The sequence below is a fragment of the Salvelinus alpinus genome, chromosome 30, assembly GCF_045679555.1.
Source record: "Salvelinus alpinus chromosome 30, SLU_Salpinus.1, whole genome shotgun sequence".
NCBI classification, from domain to species: domain Eukaryota; kingdom Metazoa; phylum Chordata; class Actinopteri; order Salmoniformes; family Salmonidae; genus Salvelinus; species Salvelinus alpinus.
Window position 1 is genome coordinate 2,715,892 of NC_092115.1, and position 25,845 is coordinate 2,741,736.

The following is a 25,845-nucleotide window of genomic DNA, read 5'->3' on the forward strand; positions in this document are numbered from 1 at the left end:
AATCTTGTTTATCATGGTCTGAGAGTCCTTTAGGTGCCTTTCGGCAAACTCTAAGCGGGCTGTCATTTGCCTTTTACTGAGGAGTGGCTTCCGTCTGGCCACTCTACCATAAAGGCCTAATTGGTGGAGTGCTGCAGAGATGGTTGTCCTTCTGGAATGTTCTCCCATCTCCACAGAGGAACTCAAGAGTTCTGTCAGAGTGACCATCGGGTTCTTGGTCACCTTTCTGACCAAGGCCCTTCTCCCCCGATTGTTCAGTTTGGCCGGGCGGCCAGCTCTAGGAAGAGTCTTGGTGATTCCGAACTTCTTCCATTTAAGAATGATGGAGCCCACTGTGTTTTTGGGGACCTTCAATGTTGCTATAAGGTTTTGGTACCCCTCCCCAGATCTGTGCCCTTGACACAATCCTGTCTCGGAGCTCTACAGACAATTCCTCATGGCTTGGTTTTTACTCTGACATGCACTGTCAACTGTGGGAACTTATATAGACAGGTGTGTGCCTTTCCAAATCATGTCCAATCAATTGAATTTACCACAGGTGGACTCCAAGTTGTAGAAACATCTCAAGGATGATCAATGGAAACAGGAAGCACCTGAGCTCAACTTCAAGTCTCATAGCAAAGGGGTCTGAATAGGTAAACATGTATTTCTGTTTTTTATTAATTTGTAAAAATTTCATAAAACCTGCTTTCGCTTTGTCATTATGGGGCATTGTGTGTAGATTGCTGAGAAAATTGATTTATTTCATCCATTTTCGAATAAGGCTGAAACGTAACAAAATGTGGAAAAAGTCAAGGGGTCGGAATACTTTCCGAATGCACTGAATATATATTATTTTAACCATATTAATGAAATTGAAGCCACGTCTCATATGCGCCAAAATACAGACCAGAGATGTGACCCTCCTAGTCTATCAAAAGCTTTTTCTGCATGGAGAGATAATACAAGGTTAAAATCTGTCGTTCTGCCCCTGAACAAGGCAGTTAACCCACTGTTCCTAGGCCGTCATTGAAAATAAGAATTTGTTCTTAACTGACTTGCTTAATTAAATAAAATTCACATAGCAATTTATGGGAGATACTATTTTGTCGAAAATAATGAGAAACGTTTCTCTGCTTCCAAAATCCCATTTCAGTCACCTGTCTGTTGAATACCAGCAGTAATACTTTTGGGGCTTTCAAGTACATCCTGGGTGGTGCACAGTCTGGTCACACATAGATGACGGTAGTTCAATTTCCAGGTTGCTGAACTGCATTTGGAGATATCCGAAGAAGAGCTGCTCTTACAATCTCGCGATATCTGACACCGTCAAACTTCCCCATGAGCCCTTGCGTGTTCTCTTTCTACCCGGCGCCTTAGAATGGGTACGTGTTTTCATCTTCTGGTCGCTGCGAAAATCCTTGTGCATCAGTTGTTTTACATCAGGACTACATCTATGATGGTTTGGCATGTTAAAGTGTAATTTAAAATCAAATGGTTATGTTGTTAAATTATACGGATAACCCATTTGGTACTTTTTTTAAACGGAATTATTGTATAACAATGTCTTGACATGTAACAAGATGGCGGCTCTCATGGGCTAGTCTACAGTAGACATGCAATTGAGCCTAATTTGCAACTATTTCTCGAATTGCACTCAGTCGCTTATAATATTTACTGTTTCTAAGTATAGTTTATCCCCATAACGTTAATATTGATTTCTGGGTTGCATGGTTTGGTTGAAATGTTGCTAGCAAGTCCTCGATAACTAGCTAGTGGTGTTGCAGTCGTTCGCTAGCGCTAGGCCTTCGGATGCCTTCCACTTTTTCTCTCACGAAATGTATTACTTTGCATCGAGACTAAATCTGCATTGTTCGAAGTTTGTATCTACTAGACTGTACAGTGTCTACTAAACTAGGTAACGTTAGTATGTCAGCTGGTTACTCTTTCTCCACGGCACTTTGCTAACGTTTGCTAATGGCTACTCACAACCACGCTAGCGTAGGGGAACGTGCTAGCCATGTGTACTTGGCTGGCTAGTGGTACTGCAGTGGTGTCCTACCCAGGGACACCTAAGACCTCTGGGGATACTTGAGAAGACACGAGACCATAGGTCTACTGGTAAATTGCTCTCTATTCGGAGTAGCTGTGTGCTTGAGTGAAAATGATGACAATTAGGTTTCTGACATTACAGTGCGGATAACCACCTTGGAGAACTGACACTCAAGCACGTTGAAAGTAACTGTTTTGTTGTGTTAATTCAGCAGTTTGCTCCTTTCTCAGCAGTGTCTTGCCTCTTGTTTCTGTGACCCAGGTATCTCTAGGGACAACTGGCATAAACGCCGCAAGACCGGCGGCAAACGAAAGCCCTACCACAAGAAGAGGAAGTATGAGCTGGGTCGTCCTCCTGCAAACACCAAGGTAAAGACCACTCAGAATCACCTCTAGTGATTCTAGGGGTGGATTGAGCTATAGTAACTCAACATAGACTTGATGCCTGTGATATTGCTGTTGGGAATGGGCACTAGTTGCTAGTTATACTGGAGTGTGGATGATTAGACATTGACCATAGGTAGGTCTGTTTTGACCGTTTTGGTTCAAAGTTTAGGACCTACCAATGATCCGGACTGTCATAGTTACACTGACACACCAATACTAAACAATGGGACATGTGTAGCTGTCGTGGCAACTTGGTATCCCTTTTGCATGTAGCGCAATTCACTTTATTATGCGTTTTTGGTTTTCTACTAAACATAAATGTTTCCCCATCTTACCCCCTTGTCCTAGATCGGACCCCGTCGTATTCACACGGTGAGGACTCGCGGTGGCAACAAGAAGTACCGTGCTCTGAGGGTCGACGTGGGCAACTTCTCCTGGGGCTCTGAGTGTACGTCTCTCGTGTTGTTTATGGTAATCGGTTGGAGGGTAATAGTGATGTCTTTCCGTGAAGATAACCAACTTCTCCTGGGGCTCTGAGTGTACGTCTCTCGTGTTGTTTATGGTAATCGGTTGGAGGGTAATAGTGATGTCTTTCCGTGAAGATAACCATGTCCAGTTCTGCTACTGAATGCTTGTGACGATATTCGTGACTCTGAGAAAGACAAAAAGCTAGATTCAGTCATTAAAACCAAACTGGATTGAACTCTATTTCACCCCATACTACAGCCTCTTCAGATTTTAATGCCACCTTACATCGAATGGTCCTTGTGTTCATTCTCCGGGCTACTCTTCAAACAATGTTTCATACCTTTTCATTATTACCTTTCATACCTCCAGTAGTTTCACATCATTTTGTTGCGTAGGTGTTATTGACGCAGTCTATATTCTTCAGGCTGCACTCGTAAAACCAGGCTCATCGATGTGGTGTACAACGCCTCTAACAACGAGTTGGTGAGAACCAAGACCTTGGTGAAGAACTGCATCGTTCTCGTTGACAGCCTGCCTTACAGGCAGTGGTATGAGGCCCACTTCGCCACTCCTCTGGGACGCAAGAAGGGAGCCAAGCTGGTACGTACTCAAAGACTGTCCCAAATGGCTCCTATGTGTTTCCTTACATTGTGAACTACTTCTGACAGGCTCTTATGCTGTTAGGTACCAGTCAACAGATTAGTGTCCCAAATGGCTCCTTTTTCGCATGCTCTCCTTTGCGTAAGGCATACAACGGCCGAGGCTGCTGTGGCCAAAACGGTGCCCTTTAACTTTAGAATTGTGAATTGTTAGATATTACTTCACTGTTGGAGCTTGGACCACAATCCTTTCACTACACCCACAATAACATCTACTAAATATGTGTCCGATACAATGTGATTTGATTGTCCAGATCCCTGTGAAACATTCACGTTTGTCCATAATATTGATTAGAATCTCTGTTCTTCTATGAAGATAACTTTGTCCAGTTCTGCTACTGAGTGACTGATTGATATTCGTGACTCTTGAGAATGACCTTGGATTTATTACAATGCGAGAGAACTTAGTGACACTAAATGTTCTGTGGAATTGAATGTTCTACTATTGCAGCTAAATTACTAGTGCTCTTACCGTGGGGTTGGCTACACTTGGCAGCTGCGCTAGTCAATCACAGGTGTTATATTACAGCATTGTGCCCATTAATCGCCTAACGTCAATCTGTGTCTTTACTGTGTTAGACTCCAGAGGAGGAGGAGGTGATCAACAAGAAGAGGTCGAAGAAGATTCAGAAGAAGTTTGAAGAGCGCAAGAAGAACTGCAAGATCAGCCCTCTCCTGGAGGAACAGTTCATGCAGGGGAAACTCCTCGGTGAGTCTACAACCTCTGGTTCTACTGGTTAGCACTGCCGGCCCAGGAGACTCTCCGGTGCATTTGAGTAGTGTTAATGGTTTTAAGATCTGTCCAAATCAGATGTCTTATTAAAAAGCAACTGATCCTCTATCAGCACACCTACTCAGAGCTTTGTGGATCCAGGTCTTAATTATAGCACTGCTCTTCAATCTGGGTCCTGGGACTGAGTATAGACTTTGGTTCCAGACCATTAACATACATGAGGGGATTCATGGTTTCCACAACTGACTGATTGGCTGCGACTGTAGGCCTGGAACAAAAGCCTGCACTCCCTGCCTGTCGATTGGGTTTGGGGGGTGCACAGGAAGTGCAGGCATGGTTCTGTCCCAACAGGGAGACGAGCTGGTACGTACTAACACCTAATTGACCCCATTGGAATGAGTTCAATTGAGTGTTGGTGCTGGACTGGCACACCCTGTGGGACGGACTGCATTATGAGGTTCATGATCAAATCTTACCCAGTTCTGTTACGGAATCCTCGGTGATGCACCTTGAACATTTTCTGATGGGACCTCTGTTACTTGCTCGTTGGTGCGCTTGTCTTTGACTTGGTAATAATTGTACCTTTCTCTCCGTTTCTTGCCCCACTCCTATTGCATTCTCCAACCCCCCCCCCTTCTCCATTAACTATCTTCCGTTTTTCTCTCCCGTCCTGCAGCCTGCATTGCCTCCAAGCCCGGCCAGTGCGGCAGGGTGGATGGTTACGTGTTGGAGGGCAAGGAGCTGGAGTTCTACCTGAGGAAGATCAAGGCGAAGAAGGGCAAATAGATCTGCTGTTTGATACCACGTCAATAAAAACACACATCCCACATCGCTGTCAACGTGTCTTTTTTTATAGCTTCATGATCTTCTTGGGTGTTTAACTACTGTAGAGGAAGGTTATTTTTATTTTTTTATTTAACTCGACATACTCGGTTTTGATTCCTGGACATGGTGGTTGTCTAGTTCTGAATTTGGTCAGCGGACTTGGCTAAATATTCAGATCTGTGTCGTTTGTGGTTTCTAAAATGGTTGCAGTAGACGGTCTTCCTTAGTGGTTAAAATCAGGGTTAATAACGGGTCTAATCTTCCAATAGGGTTTTGTTTTGGTGGTTTTTGCTGCCGCCGCATTGTCTAGTGCCAGGTCTGCCAATCTCCATGGCTCTCCTGTCTCATTCCAATGCCAAATCAACCTCCGCCACAGGCAGAAGGGCTGGCCACAACACTGGCCCCTCCCTTTCGATGGCAGAGAACAATATTCAAGGTTATTAATTGAAATCTGCTCTAATAAAGTGAAATGTTGATCTGTTTGTCTGATTTGCTGATTTTGGGTGGAGTTGATTTATAAAACATACTTGGAAATTGGGTAATGAGGTTTTCTAGTCACCTCTTGCCTGAACTTCATTGTCCCTTTTTTTGGGTCTAAATTTGAAATGAATGTTTACTGCATGGGGGTTTTTAGAAATTAGTGTTTCACATGGAGTCTTTCAGAAATAGAAACCTGTCCCAACCTTTTCCTAACATGGCTGTATTGTTCACTCTTACTGGTTAGAATGAAGATGCTCAGACAACATGTTTCTAAAGGACTTTTCTCTGAGGTCTTTACCGTAGGTGGCGAGGTCTTTGCCATAGATGTGGTACTTTGGTGCCCAAAAACCTGTTTCGGCAGGGTAGCCCCATTTGGGACATCTTTGAATAGTCAACTGGGTGGGACTTGAGATGGGTTAAATTTGGATCACATGTTTTCATTTGCGGGATCTGGCAGATTGAACAACAGGCCATATAGATGGCTGGAGGACTTACCCGTGTCTGACCGCAGCAGCATTGAGTATTTCCATGCTAAAGTGGTACATTTTCTTAATTGCCTGATTACGCCCAGCTCGTAGGATACCCCCAAAAATACTACTAAAGTAGTACTTTAAAGTATTTTTACTTAAGTACTTTACACCACTGGCAGGCACATGGGACTGATTTCTCTGTGTGAGCAAGTAAAACTAAGGTAGACACCCTACATGTAGACTAGTTGATTTATTACACTAGAAATGTATTAAATTCCTTTTTTGTGGAAGTATTGATATAGTAACCATCATATCGAAGTAAACTTGGAGTCACGTAATGATATGGTGTGTATGGACCTCCCACTAGGACGTGGGAAACTGCCGTTTATTAGGCAACAGTTATAATGACCTTCACAGGGTGGTGATAGTGCACAGTGATCTCGATTCTCCTTTATAATAAATATCCAGGCTCTTATTCTGGTGGTCGAAGCTTGGCTGATCTCGCTCTTATCCATCATAATGTTACAGAATTAGCGGAGTTGAAAATGCGATGGAAACACATTGAACTTTAGATTTTTATTCAGTACATGAAAACTTAAACAAATAAATACGTAGTGTGATATTAATATAGTGCCCTACATCACACTGGTTTTGATCCACAATAAGTCCGTTTGGTGGAAACGTATTGTAATGAAACAGCAGGGAGAGGGTTTCGAACCCTCAACCTTCTAGCCCGAAGTCCGGCGCGATATCAACTGTGCCGCAAAAGCATGCTCAAGCGGCAGAGTCGATTTCCGCGCTTATAAACCAAGGGTCGTTACAGTATTTTCATAATGCGGATTTTTGAATATTTGCATGAAAAATCGGTCGCCAATTGGATAGAAACCTCCTGAGCTGCTTTCTCACACATATTTAGTCTAGTCCTGGACTAGCCAGCCCGTGGAGTCATACATTATACCAGCAGTACATTTGCAGTATTTTGTAGCAAATTGCAGGGGGGAGATGTGCAATGATTGCCTGGAATAAGGGTTTCCAAACCACAACATAGTACAGCCTAGGATATGTCCAGTTTAGTAGAGATGTAGTACAGCCTAGGATATGTCCAGTTTAGTAGAGATGTAGTACAACCTAGGATATGTCCAGTTTAGTAGAGATGTAGTACAGCCTAGGATATGTCCAGTTTAGTAGAGATGGAGTACAGCCTAGGATATGTCCAGTTTAGTAGAGATGTAGTACAGCCTAGGATATGTCCACTTTAGTAGAGATGTAGTACAGCCTAGGATATGTCCAGTTTAGTAGAGATGGAGTACAGCCTAGGATATGTCCAGTTTAGTAGAGATGGAGTACAGCCTAGGATATGTCCAGTTTAGTAGAGATGTAGTACAGCCTAGGATATGTCCAGTTTAGTAGAGATGTAGTACAGCCTAGGATATGTCCAGTTTAGTAGAGATGTAGTACAGCCTAGGATATGTCCAGTTTAGTAGAGATGTAGTACAGCCTAGGATATGTCCAGTTTAGTAGAGATGTAGTACAGCCTAGGATATGTCCAGTTTAGTAGAGATGTAGTACAGCCTAGGATATGTCCAGTTTAGTAGAGATGGAGTACAGCCTAGGATATGTCCAGTTTAGTAGAGATGTAGTACAGCCTAGGATATGTCCAGTTTAGTAGAGATGCAGTACAACCTAGGATATGTCCAGTTTAGTAGAGATGTAGTACAGCCTAGGATATGTCCAGTTTAGTAGAGATGTAGTACAACCTAGGATATGTCCAGTTTAGTAGAGATATAGTACAGCCTAGGATATGTCCAGTTTAGTAGAGATGTAGTACAGCCTAGGATATGTCCAGTTTAGTAGAGATGTAGTACAACCTAGGATATGTCCAGTTTAGTAGAGATGGAGTACAGCCTAGGATATGTCCAGTTTAGTAGAGATGTAGTACATCCTAGGATATGTCCAGTTTAGTAGAGATGGAGTACAGCCTAGGATATGTCCAGTTTAGTAGAGATGGAGTAGAGCCTAGGATATGTCCAGTTTAGTAGAGATGGAGTACAGCCTAGGATATGTCCAGTTTAGTAGAGATGGAGTACAGCCTAGGATATGTCCAGTTTAGTAGAGATGGAGTACAGCCTAGGATATGTCCAGTTTAGTAGAGATGTAGTACAGCCTAGGATATGTCCAGTTTAGTAGAGATGTAGTACAGCCTAGGATATGTCCAGTTTAGTAGAGATGTAGTACAGCCTAGGATATGTCCAGTTTAGTAGAGATGGAGTACAGCCTAGGATATGTCCAGTTTAGTAGAGATGGAGTACAGCCTAGGATATGTCCAGTTTAGTAGAGATGGAGTAGAGCCTAGGATATGTCCAGTTTAGTAGAGATGGAGTACAGCCTAGGATATGTCCAGTTTAGTAGAGATGGAGTACAGCCTAGGATATGTCCAGTTTAGTAGAGATGGAGTACAGCCTAGGATATGTCCAGTTTAGTAGAGATGTAGTACAGCCTAGGATATGTCCAGTTTAGTAGAGATGTAGTACAGCCTAGGATATGTCCAGTTTAGTAGAGATGTAGTACAGCCTAGGATATGTCCAGTTTAGTAGAGATGGAGTACAGCCTAGGATATGTCCAGTTTAGTAGAGATGGAGTACAGCCTAGGATATGTCTAGTTTAGTAGAGATGTAGTACAACCTAGGATATGTCCAGTTTAGTAGAGATGTAGTACAGCCTAGGATATGTAAAGTTTAGTAGAGATGTAGTACAGCCTAGGATATGTCCAGTTTAGTAGAGATGTAGTACAGCCTAGGATATGTCCAGTTTAGTAGAGATGTAGTACAGCCTAGGATATGTCCAGTTTAGTAGAGATGTAGTACAGCCTAGGATATGTCCAGTTTAGTAGAGATGTAGTACAGCCTAGGATATGTCCAGTTTAGTAGAGATGTAGTACAGCCTAGGATATGTCCAGTTTAGTAGAGATGTAGTACAGCCTAGGATATGTCCAGTTTAGTAGAGATGTAGTACAGCCTAGGATATGTCCAGTTTAGTAGAGATGGAGTACAACCTAGGATATGTCCAGTTTAGTAGAGATGTAGTACAGCCTAGGATATGTCCAGTTTAGTAGAGATGTAGTACAGCCTAGGATATGTCCAGTTTAGTAGAGATGGAGTACAGCCTAGGATATGTCCAGTTTAGTAGAGATGTAGTACAGCCTAGGATATGTCCAGTTTAGTAGAGATGTAGTACAGCCTAGGATATGTCCAGTTTAGTAGAGATGTAGTACAGCCTAGGATATGTCCAGTTTAGTAGAGATGTAGTACAGCCTAGGATATGTCCAGTTTAGTAGAGATGTAGTACAGCCTAGGATATGTCCAGTTTAGTAGAGATGTAGTACAGCCTAGGATATGTCCAGTTTAGTAGAGATGTAGTACAGCCTAGGATATGTCCAGTTTAGTAGAGATGTAGTACAGCCTAGGATATGTCCAGTTTAGTAGAGATGTAGTACAACCTAGGATATGTCCAGTTTAGTAGAGATATAGTACAGCCTAGGATATGTCCAGTTTAGTAGAGATGTAGTACAGCCTAGGATATGTCCAGTTTAGTAGAGATGGAGTACAGCCTAGGATATGTCCAGTTTAGTAGAGATGTAGTACAGCCTAGGATATGTCCAGTTTAGTAGAGATGTAGTACAGCCTAGGATATGTCCAGTTTAGTAGAGATGTAGTACAGCCTAGGATATGTCCAGTTTAGTAGAGATGTAGTACAGCCTAGGATATGTCCAGTTTAGTAGAGATGTAGCACAGCCTAGGATATGTCCAGTTTAGTAGAGATGTAGTACAGCCTAGGATATGTCCAGTTTAGTAGAGATGTAGTACAGCCTAGGATATGTCCAGTTTAGTAGAGATGGAGTACAGCCTAGGATATGTCCAGTTTAGTAGAGATGTAGTACAGCCTAGGATATGTCCAGTTTAGTAGAGATGTAGTACAGCCTAGGATATCTCCATTTTAGTAGAGATGTAGTACAGCCTAGGATATGTCCAGTTTAGTAGAGATGTAGTACAGCCTAGGATATGTCCAGTTTAGTAGAGATGTAGTACAGCCTAGGATATGTCCAGTTTAGTAGAGATGTAGTACAGCCTAGGATATGTCCAGTTTAGTAGAGATGGAGTACAGCCTAGGATATGTCCAGTTTAGTAGAGATGGAGTACAGCCTAGGATATGTCCAGTTTAGTAGAGATGTAGTACAGCCCAGGATATGTCCAGTTTAGTAGAGATGTAGTACAGCCTAGGATATGTCCAGTTTAGTAGAGATGGAGTACAGCCTAGGATATGTCCAGTTTAGTAGAGATGTAGTACAGCCTAGGATATGTCCAGTTTAGTAGAGATGTAGTACAGCCTAGGATATGTCCAGTTTAGTAGAGATGGAGTACAGCCTAGGATATGTCCAGTTTAGTAGAGATGTAGTACAGCCTAGGATATGTCCAGTTTAGTAGAGATGTAGTACAGCCTAGGATATCTCCATTTTAGTAGAGATGTAGTACAGCCTAGGATATGTCCAGTTTAGTAGAGATGTAGTACAGCCTAGGATATGTCCAGTTTAGTAGAGATGTAGTACAGCCTAGGATATGTCCAGTTTAGTAGAGATGTAGTACAGCCTAGGATATGTCCAGTTTAGTAGAGATGGAGTACAGCCTAGGATATGTCCAGTTTAGTAGAGATGGAGTACAGCCTAGGATATGTCCAGTTTAGTAGAGATGTAGTACAGCCCAGGATATGTCCAGTTTAGTAGAGATGTAGTACAGCCTAGGATATGTCCAGTTTAGTAGAGATGGAGTACAGCCTAGGATATGTCCAGTTTAGTAGAGATGTAGTACAGCCTAGGATATGTCCAGTTTAGTAGAGATGTAGTACAACCTAGGATATGTCCAGTTTAGTAGAGATGTAGTACAGCCTAGGATATGTCCAGTTTAGTAGAGATGTAGTACAGTCTAGGATATGTCCAGTTTAGTAGAGATGGAGTACAGCCTAGGATATGTCCAGTTTAGTAGAGATGTAGTACAGTCTAGGATATGTCCAGTTTAGTAGAGATGGAGTACAGCCTAGGATATGTCCAGTTTAGTAGAGATGTAGTACAGCCTAGGATATGTCCAGTTTAGTAGAGATGTAGTACAGCCTAGGATATGTCCAGTTTAGTAGAGATGTAGTACAGCCTAGGATATGTCCAGTTTAGTAGAGATGGAGTACAGCCTAGGATATGTCCAGTTTAGTAGAGATGTAGTACAGCCTAGGATATGTCCAGTTTAGTAGAGATGTAGTACAGCCTAGGATATGTCCAGTTTAGTAGAGATGTAGTACAGCCTAGGATATGTCCAGTTTAGTAGAGATGGAGTACAGCCTAGGATATGTCCAGTTTAGTAGAGATGGAGTACAGCCTAGGATATGTCCAGTTTAGTAGAGATGGAGTACAGCCTAGGATATGTCCAGTTTAGTAGAGATGTAGTACAGCCTAGGATATGTCCAGTTTAGTAGAGATGGAGTACAGCCTAGGATATGTCCAGTTTAGTAGAGATGGAGTACAGCCTACGATATGTCCAGTTTAGTAGAGATGTAGTACAGCCTAGGATATGTCCAGTTTAGTAGAGATGTAGTACAGCCTAGGATATGTCCAGTTTAGTAGAGATGGAGTACAGCCTAGGATATGTCCAGTTTAGTAGAGATGTAGTACAGCCTAGGATATGTCCAGTTTAGTAGAGATGTAGTACAGCCTAGGATATGTCCAGTTTAGTAGAGATGTAGTACAGCCTAGGATATGTCCAGTTTAGTAGAGATGTAGTACAGCCTAGGATATGTCCAGTTTAGTAGAGATGTAGTACAGCCTAGGATATGTCCAGTTTAGTAGAGATGTAGTACAGCCTAGGATATGTCCAGTTTAGTAGAGATGTAGTACAGCCTAGGATATGTCCAGTTTAGTAGAGATGGAGTACAGCCTAGGATATGTCCAGTTTAGTAGAGATGGAGTACAGCCTAGGATATGTCCAGTTTAGTAGAGATGGAGTACAGCCTAGGATATGTCCAGTTTAGTAGAGATGGAGTACAGCCTAGGATATGTCCAGTTTAGTAGAGATGGAGTACAGCCTAGGATATGTCCAGTTTAGTAGAGATGGAGTACAGCCTAGGATATGTCCAGTTTAGTAGAGATGGAGTACAGCCTAGGATATGTCCAGTTTAGTAGAGATGTAGTACAGCCTAGGATATGTCCAGTTTAGTAGAGATGGAGTACAGCCTAGGATATGTCCAGTTTAGTAGAGATGGAGTACAGCCTAGGATATGTCCAGTTTAGTAGAGATGGAGTACAGCCTAGGATATGTCCAGTTTAGTAGAGATGTAGTACAGCCTAGGATATGTCCAGTTTAGTAGAGATGTAGTACAGCCTAGGATATGTCCAGTTTAGTAGAGATGTAGTACAGCCTAGGATATGTCCAGTTTAGTAGAGATGTAGTACAGCCTAGGATATGTCCAGTTTAGTAGAGATGTAGTACAGCCTAGGATATGTCCAGTTTAGTAGAGATGGAGTACAGCCTAGGATATGTCCAGTTTAGTAGAGATGTAGTACAGCCTAGGATATGTCCAGTTTAGTAGAGATGTAGTACAGCCTAGGATATGTCCAGTTTAGTAGAGATGTAGTACAGCCTAGGATATGTCCAGTTTAGTAGAGATGGAGTACAGCCTAGGATATGTCCAGTTTAGTAGAGATGGAGTACAGCCTAGGATATGTCCAGTTTAGTAGAGATGTAGTACAGCCTAGGATATGTCCAGTTTAGTAGAGATGTAGTACAGCCTAGGATATGTCCAGTTTAGTAGAGATGTAGTACAGCCTAGGATATGTCCAGTTTAGTAGAGATGTAGTACAGCCTAGGATATGTCCAGTTTAGTAGAGATGTAGTACAGCCTAGGATATGTCCAGTTTAGTAGAGATGGAGTACAGCCTAGGATATGTCCAGTTTAGTAGAGATGTAGTACAGCCTATGATATGTCCAGTTTAGTAGAGATGTAGTACAGCCTAGGATATGTCCAGTTTAGTAGAGATGGAGTACAGCCTAGGATATGTCCAGTTTAGTAGAGATGTAGTACAGCCTAGGATATGTCCAGTTTAGTAGAGATGGAGTACAGCCTAGGATATGTCCAGTTTAGTAGAGATGGAGTACAGCATAGGATATGTCCAGTTTAGTAGAGATGTAGTACAGCCTAGGATATGTCCAGTTTAGTAGAGATGTAGTACATCCTAGGATATGTCCAGTTTAGTAGAGATGGAGTACAGCATAGGATATGTCCAGTTTAGTAGAGATGTAGTACAGCCTAGGATATGTCCAGTTTAGTAGAGATGTAGTACAGCCTAGGATATGTCCAGTTTAGTAGAGATGTAGTACAGCCTAGGATATGTCCAGTTTAGTAGAGATGTAGTACAGCCTAGGATATGTCCAGTTTAGTAGAGATGTAGTACAGCCTAGGATATGTCCAGTTTAGTAGAGATGTAGTACAGCCTAGGATATGTCCAGTTTAGTAGAGATGTAGTACAGCCTAGGATATGTCCAGTTTAGTAGAGATGTAGTACAGCCTAGGATATGTCCAGTTTAGTAGAGATGGAGTACAGCCTAGGATATGTCCAGTTTAGTAGAGATGGAGTACAGCCTAGGATATGTCCAGTTTAGTAGAGATGGAGTACAGCCTAGGATATGTCCAGTTTAGTAGAGATGTAGTACAGCCTAGGATATGTCCAGTTTAGTAGAGATGTAGTACAGCCTAGGATATGTCCAGTTTAGTAGAGATGCAGTACAACCTAGGATATGTCCAGTTTAGTAGAGATGTAGTACAACCTAGGATATATCCAGTTTAGTAGAGATGTAGTACAACCTACATACAGCCTGGTCCCTGGGCAGCGGCAGACAAACATTATGGTTGTCAGGCTACACAGAAACCCCACAGGCTCTCATTAGAGAAGGCCTTAGAAATCGGGGCACGCACACACACACACACACACACACACACACACACACACACACACACACACACACACACACACACACACACACACACACACACACACACACACACACACACACAGGTGCAAATGCACACACTGCTGTCAGTCTTTGTTTGTTGGTAGAGAAACAGCAACCTCTTCTCTCCTCTTCCCATCATATTCTCACAGCAAAGTTGTGGAACATATCAACTATATAAATTATATTTTATTTGTGTGTGAATTCGCCAATTGACAACCCATCCCTTTTGGGATTAAACAAACATTACAATAATTCACTATGATAATTATATGGTAATTATATGGTAATTCTTCTTCCGGTGCTCTCCGCATCGCATAAAGAGTGAAAAAATACGTGAGGTAAAAATCAATACATAATAGTCAATAAGGTTACCCAAACAATAACTATATCCTTAGAGCAGTAAAATAATATACATACATACATACTGTATATATACATACATACATACTGTATATATACATACATACATACATATTGTATATATACATACATACATACTGTATATATACATACATACATACATACAAACATACATACATACTGTATATATACATACATACTGTATATATACATACATACTGTATATATACATACATACTGTATATATACATTCATACATACATACCGTATATATACATACATACTGTATACATACATACTGTATATATACATACATACATACATACTGTATATATACATACATACATGCTGTATATATACATACATACATACATACTGTATATTTACATACATACATACTGTATATATACATACATACATAACATACATACTGTATACATGCATACTGTATATATACATACGTACATACATACTGTATATATACATACATACATAACATACATACTGTATATATACATACATACATACATACTGTATACATACATACATACTGTATATATACTAACATACATAACATACATACTGTATATATACATACATACTGTATACATACATACATACTGTATATATACTAACATACATACATAACATACATACTGTATATATACATACATACATACTGTATACATACATACATACATACATACATACATACTGTATATATACATACGTACATACATACTGTATATATACATACATACATACATACATACATACTGTATATATACATACATACATACATACTGTATATATACATACATACATACATACATACATACTGTATATATACATAACATACATACTGTATATATACATACATACTGTATATATACTAACATACATAACATACATACTGTATATATACTAACATACATAACATACATACTGTATATATACATACATACATACATACATACATACATACATACTGTATATATACATAACATACATACTGTATATATACATACATACTGTATATATACTAACATACATAACCTACATACTGCATATATACATACATACTGTATATATACTAAAATACATATAACATATCCCGATAAATAAATACAGAGAAAAGAAACACAAGGCATTTGAAACCAGTCTGGCACAAAGAGAAGATTTATATGGGAGACAAGCCTATACACAATATATATACAGACCTGCCATTTACCACATAGAACCTAAATATTTGTACAGTTTTAAAGCAGCTGTGCTTTATTGATGAGAATTTAAGCAATAAGGCCCAAGGGGGTGTGGTATATTTAAACTCTATGGCCCAAGGGGGTGTGGTATATTTAAACTCTTTGGCCCAAGGGGGTGTGGTATATTTAAACTCTATGGCCCAAGGGGGTGTGGTATATTTAAACTCTTTGGCCCAAGGGGGTGTGGTATATTTAAACTCTATGGCCCAAGGGGGTGTGGTATATTTAAACTCTTTGGCCCAAGGGGGCGTGGTATATTTAAACTCTATGGCCCAAGGGGTGTGGTATATTTAAACTCTATGGCCCAAGGGGGTGTGGTATATTTAAACTCTTTGGCCCAAGGGGGTGTGGTATACTTAAACTCTATGGCCCATGGGGGTGTGGTATATTTAAACTCTATGGCCCAAGGGGGTGTGGTATATTTAAACTCTTTGGCCCAAGGGGGCTTGGTATATTTAAACTCTATGGCCCAAGGGGTGTGGTATATTTAAACTCTATGGCCCAAGGGGGTGTGGTATATTTAAACTCTTTGGCCCAAGGGGGTGTGGTATACTTAAACTCTATGGCCCATGGGGGTGTGGTATATTTAAACTCTATGGCCCAAGGGGGTGTGGTATATTTAAACTCTTTGGCCCAAGGGGGCTTGGTATATTTAAACTCTATGGCCCAAGGGGTGTGGTATATTTAAACTCTATGGCCCAAGGGGGTGTGGTATATTTAAACTCTTTGGCCCAAGGGGGTGTGGTATACTTAAACTCTATGGCCCATGGGGGTGTGGTATATTTAAACTCTTTGGCCCAAGGGGGTGTGGTATATTTAAACTCTTTGGCCCATGGGGGTGTGGTATATTTAAACTCTATGGCCCAAAGGGGTGTGGTATATTTAAACTCTTTGGCCCAAGGGGGTGTGGTATATTTAAACTCTATGGCCCAAGGGGGTGTGGTATATTTAAACTCTATGGCCCAAGGGGAACGCTGAACCAACTATATTAATTTGGGGACAGATCGAAAAGCATTATTCATGGCAATTTAGCTAGCTTGCTGTTGCTAGCTCATTTGTCCTGGGATATAAACATTGGGTTGTTATTTTACCTGAAATGCACAAGGTCCTCTAATCCGACAATTAATCCACATATAAAAACGGTAAACCAAGTTTGTTTCTAGTAATCTCTCCTCCTTCAGGCTTTGAGATTCTTCAAAGTAGCCACCCTTTGTCTTGATGACAGCTTTGAACACTCTTGGCATTCTCTCAACCAGCTTCATGAGGTCGTCACCTGGAATGCATTTTAATTAAAGGTGTGCCTTGTTATAAATTAATTTGTGGAATTTCTTTCTTTCTTAATGCGTTTGAGCCAATCAGTTGTGTTGTGACAAGGTAGGCGGGGTATACAGAAGATAGCCCTATTTTGGTAAAAGACGAACAGCTCAAATAAGCAAAGAGAAAACGACAGTCCATCATTACTTTAAGACATAAAGATCAGTCAATATGGAACATTTCAAGAACTTTGAAAGTTGAAGGTGCAGTCGCAAAACCCATCAAGCGCTATGATGAAACTGGCTCTCATGAGGACCGCCATCTAAATATCAACTGTTCAGAAAAGACTGTGTGAATGAGACCTTCATGGTTGAATTGCTGCAAAGAAACCACCAATAGAAGAAGAGACTTTCTTGGGCCAAGAAACACAAGCAATGGACATTAGACTGGTGGAAATTTGTCCTTTGGTCTGGAGTCCAAATTGGAGATATTTGGTTCCAACCGCCGTGTCTTTGTGAGACTATCATTTGTTTTTCAACAGGACAATGACCCAACACACCTCCAGGCTGTGTAAGGGCTATTTACCAAGGAGGAGAGTGATGGAGTGCTGCATCAGATGACCTGGCCTCCACAATCCCCCGACCTCAACCCAATTGAGATGGTTTGGGATGAGTCGGACCGCAGAGTGAAGGAAAAGCAGCCAACAAGTGCTCAGCATATGTGGGAACTCCTTCAAGATGGTTGGAAAAGCATTCCAGGTGAAGCTGGTTGAGAGAATGCCAGGAGTGTGCAAAGCTGTCATCATGACAAAGGGTGGCTATTTGAAGAATCTAAAATCTAAAATATATTTTTGGTTACTACATGATTCCATATGTGTTATTTCATAGTTGGTGAAATATAGAGTTGGTAGAGAAACAGCAACCTCTTCTCTCCTCTTCCCATCATATTCTCACAGCAAAGTTGTGGAACATATCAACTATATAAATTATATTTTATTTGTGTGTGAATTCGCCAATTGACAACCCATCCCTTTTGGGATTAAACAAACATTACAATAATTCACTATGATAATTATATGGTAATTATATGGTAATTCTTCTTCCGGTGCTCTCCGCATCGCATAAAGAGTGAAAAAATACGTGAGGTAAAAATCAATACATAATAGTCAATAAGGTTACCCAAACAATAACTATATCCTTAGAGCAGTAAAATAATATACATACATACATACTGTATATATACATACATACATACTGTATATATACATACATACATACATATTATATACATACATACATACTGTATATATACATACATACATACATACATACAAACATACATACATACTGTATATATACATACATACTGTATATATACATACATACTGTATATATACATTCATACATACATACCGTATATATACATACATACTGTATACATACATACTGTATATATACATACATACATACATACTGTATATATACATACATACATGCTGTATATATACATACATACATACATACTGTATATTTACATACATACATACTGTATATATACATACATACATAACATACATACTGTATACATGCATACTGTATATATACATACGTACATACATACTGTATATATACATACCACCCTTTGTCTTGATGACAGCTTTGAACACTCTTGGCATTCTCTCAACCAGCTTCATGAGGTCGTCACCTGGAATGCATTTTAATTAAAGGTGTGCCTTGTTATAAATTAATTTGTGGAATTTCTTTCTTTCTTAATGCGTTTGAGCCAATCAGTTGTGTTGTGACAAGGTAGGCGGGGTATACAGAAGATAGCCCTATTTTGGTAAAAGACCAAGTCCAAATGATGGCACGAACAGCTCAAATAAGCAAAGAGAAAACGACAGTCCATCATTACTTTAAGACATAAAGATCAGTCAATATGGAACATTTCAAGAACTTTGAAAGTTGAAGGTGCAGTCGCAAAACCCATCAAGCGCTATGATGAAACTGGCTCTCATGAGGACCGCCATCTAAATATCAACTGTTCAGAAAAGACTGTGTGAATGAGACCTTCATGGTTGAATTGCTGCAAAGAAACCACCAATAGAAGAAGAGACTTTCTTGGGCCAAGAAACACAAGCAATGGACATTAGACTGGTGGAAATTTGTCCTTTGGTCTGGAGTCCAAATTGGAGATATTTGGTTCCAACCGCCGTGTCTTTGTGAGACTATCATTTGTTTTTCAACAAGGCTGTGTAAGGGCTATTTACCAAGGAGGAGAGTGATGGAGTGCTGCATCAGATGACCTGGCCTCCACAATCCCCCGACCTCAACCCAATTGAGATGGTTTGGGATGAGTCGGACCGCAGAGTGAAGGAAAAGCAGCCAACAAGTGCTCAGCATATGTGGGTACTCCTTCAAGATGGTTGGAAAAGCATTCCAGGTGAAGCTGGTTGAGAGAATGCCAGGAGTGTGCAAAGCTGTCATCATGACAAAGGGTGGCTATTTGAAGAATCTAAAATCTAAAATATATTTTTGGTTACTACATGATTCCATATGTGTTATTTCATAGTTTTGATGTCTTCACTATTATTCTACAAGGTAGAAAATAGTAAGAATAAAGAAAAACCCTTGAATGAGTAGGTGTTCTAAAACTTTTGACCGGTAGTGTATATATATATATACAGTGCTGTGAAAAAGTATTTGCCCACTTCCTGATTTCTTATTTTTTTTGCACATTTATCACACTTTGTCACGCCCTGACCGTAGAGATCCTTTTTATGTCTCTATTTTGGTTGGTCAGGGCGTGAGTTGGGGTGGGCATTCTATGTCTGGTATTCTATGTTGTCCTTGTTTTGTATTTCTGTGTGTTTGGCCTGGTATGGTTCTCAATCAGAGGCAGCTGTCTATCGTTGTCTCTGATTGAGAATCATACTTAGGTAGCCTGTTCCCATCTGTGTTTGTGGGTGGTTGTTTTCTGTTTTGTGTGTTCACCTTACAGGACTGTTCGTTTATCGTTTTGGTTGTTTTGTCAAGTGTTTCATATTTTAATTAAAATAATGAACACTTATCACGCTGGTCCTCTTCTTCTCCTCTATACGACGATCGTGACACACTTAAATGTTTCAGATCATCAAACAAATTTTAATAATACACAAAGATAACCCAAGTAAACACAAAATGCAGTTTTTAAGTGATAATTGTATTTATTAATAAGGGAAAAAAGCTATCCGAACCTTCATGGCCCTATGTGACAAAGTAATTGCCCCACCTTGTTAAATCATGACATTAATGTGGTTAATCACATGTTTGGAAAGCTGAGTTCAATTTCACTAGCCACACCCAGGTCAGTAGAAGCCCCTCTCTGTCTCACTAGCCACACCCAGGTCTGATTACTGCCAGACCTGTTGAATCAAGAAATCCCTTAAATAGATCCTGTCTGACAAAGTGAAGTAGGCCAAAAGATCTCAAAAAGCAAGACATCATGTCGCGATTCAAAGAAATTCAGGAACAGATGAGAAACAAAGTAATTGACATCTATCAGTCTGGAAAGAGTTACAAAGCCATTTCTAAAGCTTTGGGACTCCAGCGAACCACGGTGACAGCGAACCACGGTGACAGCGAACCACGGTGACAGCGAACCACGGTGAGAGACATTATCCACAAATGGAGAACATTTTGAACAGTGGTGAACCTTCCCAGGAGTGGCCGGCCTACCAGAACTACCCCAAGAGCACAGCGACGACTCATCCAAGAGGTCACAAAAGAACCCACAACAACATCTAAAGAACTGCAGGCCTCACTTGCCTCAGTTAAGGTCAGTGTTCATGACTCAACCATAAGTAAGAGACTTGGCAGAAATGGTATCCATGGCATAGTTCCAAGGAGAAAACCACTGCTGACCAAAAAGAACATCAAGGCTTGTCTCACTTTTGGCAAAAAACATCTTGATGATCCCTGAGACTTTTGGGAAAATATTCTGTGGACTGACAAGACGAAAGTTGAACTTTTTGGAAGGTGTGCATCCCGTTACATCTGGCGTAAAAGTAACACAGCATTTCAGAAAAAGAACATCATACCAACAGTCAAAACTATGAAATATCACATATGGAATTATGTAGTAAACCAAAAATATATTTTAGATTCTTCAGACAGAGCGACAGAGTATGACAAGACAGAGCGACAGATAGAGTATGATATATTTATGTGTATCTCTGTGTTTTCCATAGGATGCACACTTCCAACCTGGTTCTGAAACTCAACATCCTGTGTGCTGGCAGAGAGAACCCAGGTGTTACAGCAACCAGACCTGTAATTCACTCATGTAAATTACAGAGAGAGAGATGAGAGAGAGCCAGAGAGAGCCAGAGAGAGCCAGAGGGAGGAGAGAGAATATCTATCATTGTATCTCTGTAGATGCCAAATGACTCAAAGTTTAGGTTCCGTAACTTTTTGTTATCTGGGAGAGACGTGGTATTACAGAAACCTTCAATTCACCTTTAATTTGTCTAAACAAATGTAAAATTTTAACAACAGGTGTAAACTAACAGTGAAACGCTTACTTATGGGCCCAATCCAACATAGAACATAATAGAAAAAGAATAACACAAGGAATAAATACACAATGAATAACTATAACTTGGCTATATACACGGGTTACCAGGTCCAAGTTGCTGTGAAGGGGTACGAGGTAATTGAGGTATATACAGTATGTACATATAGGTAGGGGTAAAGTGACTGTCTAACAGGACAGATAATAGACAGTAGTAGCAATGTATGTGATGATTCAAAGACTTAGTGCAAAACTTGTCAGTGCAGATAACTATTTAACAGTCTTATGGCTTGAGGGTAGAAGCTGTTCAGGGTCCTGTTGGTTCCAGACTTGGTGCATCGGTACCGCTTGCTGTGCGGTAGCAGAGAGCATTATCTATAACTGGAGTCTTTGATCATTTTTAGAGCTTTCCTCTGACACCGCCTGGTATAGAGTTCCTGGATGGCAGGGAGCTCGGCCCCAGTGATGTCCTGGGCCATACTCACTACCCTCTGTAGCGCCTTGCGGTCGGATGCCAAACCAGTTGCCATACCAGGCGGTGATGCAGCCAGTCAAGATGCTCTCAATGGTGCAGCTGTAGAACTTTTTAAGGATCTGAGGGCCCACGACACATCTTTTCAGCCTCCTAGGGGAAGAGGTTTTGTCGTGCTTCTTCATGACTGTGTTGGTGTGTTTGGACCATGATAGTTTCTTGGTGATGTGGACACCCAGGAACGTATAATGGCCACATAACCAGTACAGCCAATAGAGGATGGGTTCCTCAGGGGTTCCTCAGGGGTTCCTCAGGGGTTCCCCAGGGGTTCCTCAGGGGTTCCTCAGAGGTTTCTCCCGACAGGTTTCTTCTTTCTAGACAGTTGTTCAGCTTCTGCTTTTGCTCTTTACGGTTTCGGTGGGGGGGTAACTGTAAAGCACTTTGTGACTGATGTTAAAAGGACTTCATAAAACACATTTTGATTTGATTTGCAGCCACTTTAATAAAAGAGAAACTCCATCCTCCTGGTTGTTTTAATAGCAAAGCCAGGAGTTTTTCCAGACCACATGACCTCACCAAGACCAGGTAAAACATAGCCAGGTCAGCTCTCCAGGTTGAGATAGCCTTGGAGGAGTGTAGGGAGTGGTAGCGACTTGATGCCGTCCGGTAAGCGGCCCCTGGCCAGCAGAGAGGTCCGAACCACCATACGGCAGAGGTGGGTCAGTTCACAGGGGTCCTTGTAGCGACTCGGGGGGATGTGGTCTCTCCAGTCTTCAATCAGGGGCTTACGACCGTACCCAATCTGCATCTGTAACGAGGGACATGCATGTCAATAACCAGAATGGCTTTAGTGTGTGATTGTGACGTTCTCCTATTATTAGCTTTAAACCGTTTGCTTTACCCAGCATTCTACACAAGAAGAAGTGTTGCTTGTTTTGTATAGTCCTACTGTAGTCCACTGATGTCTGTGATGGAAATTAAATCAACTGACCTCTGTGGCTGAGAGAGAGACATGGCTGAGCGCCATGAAACAGACAGTCAGTCTGAGATCCCTCTGTGTGTGTGTGTGTGTATATATATATATATATAAACTGACCTCTATTTCAGACATGGATACATGGCTCAGCACCCTGAAGCACAGAGCCATACAGTCCCTGAGTTCCCTGGTGACGGTGGCGTGACAGCGTTCATCCAGCGCCTCCAGTCTCGGGGGGTTAAACAGGACAGAGATGATGATGTAGGTGGGTCTCCTCTCCTTCTCCAGCATCCCATACTGCAGCAACACCTTCAGCACGTCATACTGCCTGTTCTGGGCCACGAACATCAGTGGGGTTACCCCGCCCACGGGGCTGGGGCTGTAGATGGGTGTGAAACACCTGGAGAGAAAAGTGGAATTGTGTTTGTGTCCCTACTGATGATGCAGGCTTTTATTCCGGCCCAACACTAATACGCTACACCAGAGTTGAAGACCGCAGCTGTAGGACTATTTTTACCACGTTCTCTTATAACCCGACTATCACCAGTCTGATTACTAGTGTTTTCCTGTATGGGAGGATACTGTACTACTACAGTCTCTGCCAAGAGGTCTGGCTGGATCTTGATGGCTCAGGTGGTTGTGAAATGAAATTAGGCCAACATTTAGTGTTGACAGTTTTATCAGCGTTTTAGGGTAAAACATTTAAAAAAAAATGTAAATACGTATTTTACCTCCATGCTATGGCCAGGTTGTTAGTCTGGTCCTGCAGAAACACCGACGTCCTCTCCATCAGCTTCCGGACTATGTCGGCGCTGCACCTGCGCGCAAACACCCAGTGAAGGATGGTATTGGTGCACACGTTAATGAACTCCATGTAGAACTGCATGTCCAGGCGTGCCTGAGCCGTTCGCGCAAAATGAATAAAGTCCATTATAAAGGCATCGAATTCTTCCGAGGTCGCGTTCCGTAGGATGGTACCCAGACTTCTGTAGATCCGCGGCTCGTAGGTCTCGTGACCCCACTGCCCTGGAAACCGGTAGAGGGGTTTCCGGATGACACGCGCGACCAGGTTGAGAAAAACGTTATCCTCGCCATCGGTGTGGTCTTCGTCGCTACCCGACATTGTTGTGGTCGGACACTCGCCTTCCCCTCAAGTACAAACTTGGCTGTTAAACATTTTCAGAATTTATACATTCCTGAGCATTGTCACGTACATGAACGCGCGTCATTACGCAGAACGCTCTATTGTTCGCACTTGGCCATTCAGTGCTTGTTTGCTTGAATAATTTGACTTTATAGTCTGTTCTAAAATATGAAATGCACCTATCTTGTTAAATAATAGCCTGCTATAGTGAAGCTAAAAACACAGGTGTTCATGTCTTAACCTAAATGGTTATGGACACCATCTAGCCCATGCGTAAAATATATCCATGAAGATTCTCTCGTGTTCTTCTTCTGCTAACTATCCATTAATAAATAATGATTAAATTCTGCTAATTAATAAATTCTGCTAACTATCCATTAATAAATAATGATTAAATTCTGCTAATTAATAAATTCTGCTAACTATCCATTAATAAATAATTATTAAATTCTGCTAATTAATAAATTCTGCTAACTATCCATTTTTTCCTCTTCTGCTAGAGTCCATTAATAAAAGCAGACACTTTTTCTCGTAATACTTTTTGTTTTTCAATATAACTCATAGTCCTTTGTCTATTGTACTCCAGGACCAGCTCTCTCAGGCCTTCCTTTATGGCTGTCTTGGACATGGCTGTTGTGACGCGGATGCCGTTGCTGTCCTTGGTACCAAAGGCTGAGCCGCGCGACTCCGAGAACTGAGATAGCGGTCCATTTCCGTTGATCCCAGTCCTACGGTCGTTGATTACTGTAATGACTGACTTTGAACGGATTTTGTTACAAGGCAACAAAGGGGAGATGGATACATCGATTAATCCACTTTCTGAAGGGAAACCACATATCACTCCTGCGCTGAATGCCGTGGCACGAAAAAGACGCCCCGAAGAAGATGCGATTTTCTGGTCACCATTTGCATTTCCTTTGTGGTCCAGACGGATGTGAGGTCGTGCGGTGGTACACTTAGCATTCAAGTTCAGAATCGAAATAATTTCTTCTTGGTTACCTTTACGGAAATCTCTCAAACTATTTCTGAGGCTCAGATTTGGAAAGCCTTCTTTTGGTTTCTCCTTGAGAGTTTCCGTTTGGTGACAATACCCACTAATCATTTTTATATCCCTTAACGTCATCTCAACAGTTCTTATCCCCTTGTTGATATGAAACATGGAGCGATAGTGATCTTGCTTCAGCAACTCCTGTTCAACGGCGTGTCGTTTAAATTCATAGACGTTTTGGGCGTGAAGCTTCATCAGAATGTCTATTCTAGAGTCGCTGTCCTTGGTCCCTGGTTTCATAATCTCCGTTTTTCACCGCTCAGACTACAGACTTTTCTGATAGGAAGGTTTCAGAGCGTTCCCTGCCGCTGTGCACAACGGTGTCTCTGTTTGTCCACTGCTTCAATAGCTCAGCCAAACACACGGTCTCATGGGACGGCTTTGTCTGACGTTAAGCAGCCTTTGACACAGCATAACATCAGCCAAACCCTTCCCATGAGACCTTCGTGTGTTTGGCTGATTTAAAATACATTTATAAAAGGCTGACTTTATGCATAAAAGTACTTATCAGAAGCTTTCTTTAAAAAAAGTATTATCTACTTATAACCCTTTTATAACCCCTTTTATAAGTCACATTACGTTCAAGTGTCATTCAATAAAAAAAAAACACTCACTATTTGTTGTCAATAAATGTTCCCACTGACATATTCCAGTCGGCCTATCTGTGTTATCTCTGTAAA

General features: G+C 41.3%; 2 protein-coding genes and 2 non-coding genes across 4 annotated transcripts; 3 read left to right on the plus strand and 1 right to left on the minus strand.

Annotated features, from left to right (window-relative positions):
• Positions 1 to 1,148: 1,148 nt before the first annotated feature.
• On the plus strand, positions 1,149 to 5,105 carry LOC139560187 (small ribosomal subunit protein eS8-like). The gene is made up of 6 exons (XM_071376735.1): positions 1,149 to 1,364; positions 2,294 to 2,400; positions 2,767 to 2,866; positions 3,311 to 3,486; positions 4,125 to 4,254; positions 4,955 to 5,105. The coding sequence occupies exons 1-6, from the start codon at positions 1,361 to 1,363 to the stop codon at positions 5,062 to 5,064; spliced, it is 627 nt and encodes a 208-aa protein (XP_071232836.1). The 5' UTR covers positions 1,149 to 1,360; the 3' UTR covers positions 5,065 to 5,105.
• Positions 3,010 to 3,078, plus strand: LOC139560678 (small nucleolar RNA SNORD38). Its single transcript, XR_011672018.1, has one exon. It is a non-coding gene; the product is annotated as a small nucleolar RNA SNORD38 (small nucleolar RNA).
• A 295-nt stretch (positions 5,106 to 5,400) lies between the features above and the next one.
• LOC139560683 (small nucleolar RNA SNORA35) lies at positions 5,401 to 5,533 on the plus strand. Its single transcript, XR_011672022.1, has one exon. It is a non-coding gene; the product is annotated as a small nucleolar RNA SNORA35 (small nucleolar RNA).
• A 14,632-nt stretch (positions 5,534 to 20,165) lies between these two features.
• On the minus strand, positions 20,166 to 25,621 carry LOC139560124 (ankyrin repeat and SOCS box protein 17-like). Its single transcript, XM_071376652.1, has 3 exons — positions 23,705 to 25,621; positions 23,094 to 23,373; positions 20,166 to 22,805 (listed from the first exon to the last, which is right to left on the minus strand). Exons 1-3 carry the CDS (start codon positions 24,094 to 24,096, stop codon positions 22,599 to 22,601), a joined length of 879 nt encoding a protein of 292 aa, XP_071232753.1. The 5' UTR covers positions 24,097 to 25,621; the 3' UTR covers positions 20,166 to 22,598.
• Positions 25,622 to 25,845: the final 224 nt, after the last annotated feature.